This window comes from Bactrocera latifrons, unplaced genomic scaffold, assembly GCF_001853355.1.
Source record: "Bactrocera latifrons isolate USDA-ARS-PBARC rearing strain unplaced genomic scaffold, ASM185335v1 scaffold_123, whole genome shotgun sequence".
Lineage (NCBI taxonomy): Eukaryota > Metazoa > Arthropoda > Insecta > Diptera > Tephritidae > Bactrocera > Bactrocera latifrons.
The window spans coordinates 84,340-92,705 of NW_017534664.1; the positions used below are offsets into that span (position 1 = coordinate 84,340).

The 8,366-nt window shown below is 30.8% G+C and overlaps 1 protein-coding gene across 1 annotated transcript; it reads left to right on the forward strand.

Annotated features, from left to right (window-relative positions):
• Positions 1–1,773: 1,773 nt before the first annotated feature.
• LOC108978486 (muscle-specific protein 20) lies at positions 1,774–3,395 on the forward strand. The gene is made up of 2 exons (XM_018948806.1): positions 1,774–1,911; positions 2,265–3,395. Exons 1-2 carry the CDS (start codon positions 1,882–1,884, stop codon positions 2,787–2,789), a joined length of 555 nt encoding a protein of 184 aa, XP_018804351.1. The 5' UTR covers positions 1,774–1,881; the 3' UTR covers positions 2,790–3,395.
• Positions 3,396–8,366: the final 4,971 nt, after the last annotated feature.

Here is an 8,366-nt window from a genome sequence, read left to right on the forward strand (position 1 = left end):
TTCTGCATACCAAAACTTCGAAAATAATAAATAATTGATTGAGCAGTCTTCGATTCACCRTWTCTCTGCTCGTTCTCCTTTCAGGTTTCTAAAATATTTCTTATGACGAAAAGAAGAATTTTTCCATCAAAGAAAGAAGCCAACACATTTCAGAGGATATATATTTTTTATTTTTGCCCGAACTTACTTTTCATTCACTATATGTTTTTTCTCATATATTGTATTGAACTTACTCCTTAACTGAACTGAACTCCTTCGGATATTACATGGGTTTAAGGGTTTGAAAAAATCAATTTTTATTGTATTAKTGCAAGACCTCTACAATATTGTCTTAAATTTTAAAGTTGATCCGAGTTATAGATCTAGAGATACAACCTTGTTCGCTCGATGCTAACTAGAATAACTGCACCGTCTTTAAAAACGTTTTTCTGAAAACTGTGCTTTCGAAGTCGCGTRCCATGATTTCTCGAGAACTACTCAACCGATCTTTATGAATTTTACACAGGCCTTTGAGATACAAATCATAACGACTTGGACGAAGAATTTTTTTCGACCACAACTATTTAAAAAAAATCACGAAATTTTCACTGAATTTTTTTTTTTTTTTTTTTGTAAAATCGTCTGCCAAAAATCTTGTTTTCAGTTTTATTTCTAATTTGTCCAAGTTCGTCAATGAAGGCTTCGGCTAAAACACATATTTTTCGGTTTCGATGGAGTTATCCTGCCAATGCGGGGCAGGAAATGGCGTCACAATGGCCGAGTTTAAAAATTTGTTTTCCCAAAAATGTCAGAATTTCTTTGCTAGTAGTGTCTGTTTATAGAAATAAAAAATTCAAATAAAATATTTAATTTTTTAAATGAGAAAAAATTTTTTGATTTTAAAATATTCTTCGACATAAAAATATACAAAAATTTTCGCACACTTAAACCTCTTCCAGTAGTTTGCTTTATTACACATCGCTACTGTACTTTATTGCTCATTGAAAGGAATGTAAATATATATTTTTCTCAAATGCTTCGTATAATTGGTCCACATTTTCAGGCAATTCAATTAAAATTTTTGATTTAAAGCGCTAAAACAATCATAAATTGTGTTAAACCAACAACAAAAATGTGTAGTAAATGCAAGCCTTTGTGCCGCAATCAGTAAAATAAATAATAAACCGCTAGATTTCATATTGGAAATAAACCAAAACTAACTGAATATTTTTCGCTTTAAATTAGGGCAATCAAATGCCAGATGCAAAGCGCGAAAATTCGTTGACCATTTTGAAGAGGGAAGCGAATTGCTTTGAAATTAATAAAAACTCGATGAAAGTACAAGAAATATATATATATATATATTTATGTGTGGCTGGGCGTTTGATGACTGGAGGGCGCGCAGTTGACGCTGCAGCAAAATATTTAATATACGAAGTGCTATTTTCAAAAACTTATGTGAATTTCTTTCGCTAAAATTAAACAAGCACACTCATCGTGCCGCTCTATAGCAAAATAAAATAATAACAACAACAGCATGCATTAGACAGAACAACGCTATACAAGAACTTACGCCCACGCTTTTGTTCGCCAGCCAGCCAGCTGAGATCATAACGGATTGCGGCTGAGCAGCGGGAAAATTTCTCATCACAGGTATTTTTGGAAAAATGCTATCATGCTCAGCATATGTATTTTGTTGTTTTGATTTTGAGATTTTTACAAAATTATTCCGCATTTTTGTTATTGAAATTTTGAGCGTACGAAATTGACTCTCCGGCCACTTTATAAGCGACGAACACAGCGAGGAAAGGCATCAGTAACAGACAGTCTTCCTTCTAGCGAGGATCACAAGTAAAAGCTTCAAACTCTTCCAAAAACCCAACAAAAACACAAACACACAAAATGTCTCTTGAACGTGCTATTCGTGCTAAGGTGAATATCAAAGAAAAAATATTTCAAAGAATCGAAGTGCGAGTAAAAAGGATATTTTTGAAAACAAAGTGTATTGAAAAAAATTGTTTAGTGAAAATTTAGAGTGAATTATTAAGAGACGAAAAATTACATTGAAATTTAATTAAATTTTCAATTATGCGAAACTTTAACAGTTTGCCACATCATGCCTAAAATGCGCAGTTTGCATACATTTCAGATATTTCAAATGTTTTCGAAAATAATTTTYAAATCACTTGCCAAAAGTTAAAAATATGGCAGCAGAATAATGTTTTTATCATTCAAGTCTTATTTTTATAAAATATTATCTCTTCTCGTCTTCTCTGACTGTATAGATTGCTGGCAAGCGCAATCCCGAGATGGACAAAGAAGCTCAGGAATGGATTGAGGCTATTCTTGGTTCCAAATTCCCTGCTGGTGTTGAGTATGAGGATCATCTCCGTGACGGTCAGGTGTTCTGCGCTCTGATCAACAAGCTTGCCCCCAACTCCGTGCCCAAGATCAACTCCTCCGGTGGTCAATTCAAAATGATGGAAAACATCAACAACTTCCAGAAGGCTCTGAAGGAATACGGTGTACCCGATTTGGATGTCTTCCAAACTGTTGATTTGTGGGAGAAGAAGGATATCGCTCAAGTGACCAACACCGTCTTYGCTCTCGGTCGTGCCACCTACAAACATCCCGAATTCAAAGGACCCTTCTTGGGACCCAAACCCGCCGATGAATGCAAACGTGACTTCTCTGAGGAACAATTGCGCGCTGGCCAAGGTATCATTGGTCTGCAAGCTGGCTCCAACAAGGGTGCCACACAAGCTGGCCAAAACATCGGTGCCAGCCGTAAAATCTTGCTCGGCAAGTAAACAGTATACGCACAAAATACACGAAGCTAAAAGAATTCGAGCACACTAACAACAGTTAGTCTAACTGACGCGGCTCGTTAACCAACATACAAACGACAAACAACAACTACGTTAACTTGTTGGTTTAAGCGAATTTTTTGTACTACATATTTAATTTGTATAATTTATAAACTGATTATTTTTATATTATAAAAAAATTATGATTTTTTATGTAATAAGTAAACGACAAGAAAAAACTACACACCAAAACACACTCATAAAAAAACACACAATTTCAAAAAAACACCACAACAATAAAAAGAAAAACAATTTAGAAAAAAATGATATTGATGTAAGAGTAACAAGGAGAAGAGGTAACATTATTGAATGTAAAGAAAAGTAAAACGCTAATTGTATTTTATACAAGAAATAATCTTAAGTTTATACTTAAGCTATTTTGTACATAAAAAAAATAAATTGTTGAAAATGTATCTCATAACTCACACATTTGTAATGATGACAAAGCATCGATAATCAGGGAAAGTTATTGAAATAAAGTGAAGAGCAAACGTTGCGGCAGCACTGATCACAACAAATAACGCCGAGACGAAACTCGTGAAAAAGTGATTGAAAATTGTGTTCTCCATTATTGAGGGGTTAGCAGGGCATAGAAGGTGAAACAAAAATTGGGTTGAAAGTTRAAAAACAAAAATAGTTAAAAGATCTTCCATCAAAAGCTGATACAGAAAACTGAGCTCTGATGACTACTTTTGTAGTTTTGAAACACCGAAGAAATTGCAATAAAAAAAGAAAGAATATTTTTTTAAAAGAWTAGATATTCACAGTAAAGATTTTTGACTTTTGTGGTTCCCGAAATATTCCTTAAAAATTATTTAAAATTTAAAAAAGAAAGATAGTTTGGGATAACAACATTATCTGCTATATAGTAAAAAAAATAATGGCAATGCTTTTAAGCCTTTGGAAGTCATAAGAAACACAAAACAAGTAGAAATACTTCTGTAAAAYTAAATTATTAGTCTTGACAATATTCAGAACCTAAAAAACTTTCGAAACAACATCATGCATTTTCAGYAAAACCAACTACGCATTAGGTATAGAAGCCAAAAAACAAATGAAGGAACATAAACTCAAATATTAAGATACGAARTCATAATAATTATAGAGCTAGGAATAACTTTAATTTTCCAATGAAATAAAAGACTGAAACAATTAAAGATGATAATATAATTACACACAATTTCAAAAAATAAAGTTTGAAAATATAAATCTTTATCAAAAAAAAATTTAACGCTAATCCCAACAATCCTAAAAAATACTAYTCACAAACAGTCTAAAACAAATAATAATCTTCGAAAAACTATAAATCTTCCACGTTTCAGCARCTTAATACAAAAACAATCATCGCAACAACAAAAACTGAAATAAACAAAATATTATTGAAAACTTTCCATGAAATTGGCCAAGATTTCATTTTGTAGTTAAAGCAATAAAAGTATAAAGACAAAAATGTCAAMTTTTGATACACAATTGCAATTACAACAATAAATTTAATCTAATTAATAAGCTCATTAATTTTGATGTAAAAACAGCATTTCCCACAATATGCGCTGCAATTATTTCCGAAAACAGTTACGTAGGGTTTATTAAGGAAATAGAAAAGTTTGTAACCTTCACTAAAAACCAAATAGTACATTTCTCTAAAGACGACATTTAAAATTTTTTCGAAAAAAAATAAGAAAAAAAATTAGTTTAAAGAGCAAAAAAGTCGTCACATCAAAGCCTTTTTTTTGTTTTTGTGTTTGAAAATTAATGAGCTATGCGTGGGCATGAATTTATGATACAAAAACATGTAGAGGTCTGGTTGTTTCACTTCATCTTACACATGGAAGAAAGCAAAGAAAAAGGAGCAAAAATTCACCCGCAACCGTTGAGCTGTAAACGGACCAGCCAGCCGCCAAAAGCAAATTTCAAACAAATTAAATATTCAGTCTTTCCACACTTTCGTTTATTAAAAATTTTACACACTGAAGTATATGTATTTACCAACACATATACTACATAGCATACATACCGATTTGTTCATTTGAGTGTGTAAATTAAATTCAAATTAGAGCGAGAAAAATTTTCAAAAGCCTGACAAGGTCAAAACACTAATATATTCGAGGGCAATCAGCATTTTTGTTTATCTACAGTATGCAAGCAYTCGTGTATGTATACCTCTGTATATYTTTCGAGGAAAACTACGCCCAAACAGATATATTTTTTCCATGCGTAAAATTAAAGGTAAACAAGCTGTCCAAATGAAATAAATTGTTGGATGCATGATTTAGTCAATACTTTAGAGGCGCATATATTTTTTCTGGTTCAAAGACTTTCACAATAAAACCACTATATTTCCATACCTGATTCTTTTCTTTGTAGTCATTATCTATTTATTACAGATAGGAGTTTTCTACATAAGTATTCTTGTATAATTTTAGTAAGAAAGTATCTATGGAAAAAAATGTAAAGCACTATTTGAGTGAAGCCTCTCAAGAACCGAAAAATTAGAGATTTTTCAAAAAATTTGTCATCTACAAATTTCTCTTTTAATTTTATGCTATTACACTTTCGGCGCTTCAAAATTTGTTGGAAAAATCCAGAAAATGATTTTAGGATGGAAATATGCAGTTTGGTTGAGGCTATAAGCATCTTAGCTAAATCCCTTAAGGGGTCAGCAGGGTAATCTGGCCTGTTATTTTGACATTTTTTTTTTTTTTGCATAGAAATTTTTATTCTACAATAGAACTTTTTTCACATACCATATAGGTATATCGTGGAATGTATAAACAAATTTTTTCGGACACTTGTTGCAGAAATGGCTGGGTGAATGAGTACCAACATAACGGCACAAAAAATTCGAAATTCGAATATACGTAACAAACGAAAAYTCGAAATTCGCGATACTTTTTGAACACACCTCTTATATACAGCAGATCTTCCAACAGCCAATAATGTATTGACATCAACCTTTGCGGATGCCCCAGCTTTAGTGAGTCGTAACAAATGACATATTATAGCATTAATAATATTAGCGGAGCACAAGTGTAAGCATCTTACATATTCGCTGTTGTAGCACAACAAGGGTACGCTCACTTTCGTTCTGRAAATTTCGAAATTTCAATTTACACTGTTGACAGTTTTACACTGATGGAATAACGTTCCTATCGGAAAAATGGCAAAAGTAGTCGACCAAAATGGTACATATTTGTCTATTTATTTATTAATATAAATATACAAAAATTAAAATTTGATTAGATATACGAAAAACTTTTTCGACCAATATATGTACATCTTAACTACCTAATCAACCAAAACTCATTGCCTAATGCTTTAGTACATTCCGACGCCTGCGTACCAAAGAGCAACGTATCACCAAAGCAACTTAATCACTTGCTTGAGCTTGTATAGTTTTTAAAGAGATTTAAGATTTTACAACTTACTGTTAGGCTTAAAAAGAACAGATTTAATAAATAAAGAAATATTGAAAAGAAGTTTTGTTATTCTATTTTTCGTTTCCGAAATTTTCAAAGGCATTAGTTGACTAAAAAATTGAAATCTAAATGTAAGCGTCGATAATTCCGAGAACACCAAAATTTGTGGAGTTAAGTATCTTGGGAGTTTATAAAAATGTTGACTGAAGTAAACTATTTCCAAACAATACATTAACATCTAGTTTCACTTACAGTAGCTGGCTATTGTCCAGATTTGAAAAATAATTCATGCATATTTTATATATAATAATAATAATATTTAAAATAAAATTGGAAAAATTAGCGATATTAAAAAGCATTGATAATTTTGTTAAAAATTAGAAGTAAATTCTTGCGTTTAAAAGCCAACATCACTACGAAGAAAATTATTTAAGAGTTTACCATTATCGAATTTTTTGCTATGCTAGTAAATTATTGCATTCACAAAATAATAATAACAATAAAAAAATGTTATCAAAAATTTGCAGCTGCGGGCAATGGAAGCTTCGCATAGAAAATAATGATATACAAATAAAATTGTGTAATATAAATATATRCATATATACTAGATGTATGTAKGTATATATGTACATCTATACAATATATTTGTATATTTAACAAATAAACATCCAAAAATTTGCATTTACAACCATTAGTGGGCGATCGCTATTTGCTTTTAATAATTTCTATGATAAAATATCTGTGGTTTGTGGAGAGTATATGCAAGTAAATATCTTTATTGCTAACCAAATAAATGTGTATGCAATAGACTAAAATATAGCAATAATAAAAAATTAAATAGACACACACCTTAGCATTCAAAAGGCTGTTCTGCTATTAGATATAATATATATACACATACATATGTATTATACATATATACTTTTTTATATAAACATATGTATGCACAAATTTAACCAATTATTTAACAAGAATACATTACAATATTAACCAGAAGTCTTATTTATGTCTTTTATTGCACAAAAGCATATTAAATGCTTCTTTTGTTCTATTTAAGCTCCATGAAATTCCCTAAGTTTCTCCGAGTGTCAGCAAAAAAAGGAAAATGTAAGCAAAATAAATTGCAACATTGACAGTGAAAAATTGTACATTTTGAATTTTTATTATTTGCTTATATGTATGTATGCAAATTTAAATATTCATAAGTTTTGTGTAGGTGTATTATATAGTATCGCTCAGTTGCCGACTAGCGCTCACTATGAAATATATGTTTTTATATTGCTATGGATGGGTTTCTAAATATAAACACTCAATAAAATAATGCAAAAATATAATACAATGTTTTCTTTTCTTAAAAATTCTGTCAAGGTTTATTGCTAATTCAAAAAACTAATTGAAATAATTTATGCCAAAATACCTTATCTTTTGAATAATTTTCATACTTTCAAAATCCACTTTTTCGCTCTAATAAAAAGAAAATCTATTTAATTGAGCGAAGGTGAAGGATACTGAACTCGAACAGTTATTAATAATGGTTTATGKCTTCGTTGACATAAAAATGTTTTATCTATAAAAGTGTTAGCTATATAGTTGGGTCTATTAAATAATTAGTGGATTTTTACGCTCAAAAATATTTCAAACTGTTTGATCGTCAATATAGAGACAGCTAATTTAATGATAAATAAGTTTATATAGAATGTATTATTGTGATCAAATTGAAAGGTGAATTTTTAATTTCTRCTTCGCCTGTTTTTCGTATCGGTAAATTTTTTTCTTMTGTAAGTTMATAGTATTATTAGTGCCGCAACCACTGCATTYGCCTGATTTACCTTCGYGTAAYTTCTGGCTATTCGGCAAATTYATATGACCACTCCKAGGACACTGTTTTGACACAATTGAGGATATAAAAGCTAARTCGAAGAAGACTCTGATGGCCATCAYGACTTAGTATTTTTATACTCTCTCAACAAAGTTGCTAAAGAGAGTATTATAGTTTTGTTCACATAACGGTTGTTTGTAAGTCCTTAAACTAAAAGAGTCAGATATAGGGTTATATATACCAAAGTGACCAGAGTGAAGAGTAGAGTTGAAATCCGGATGTCTG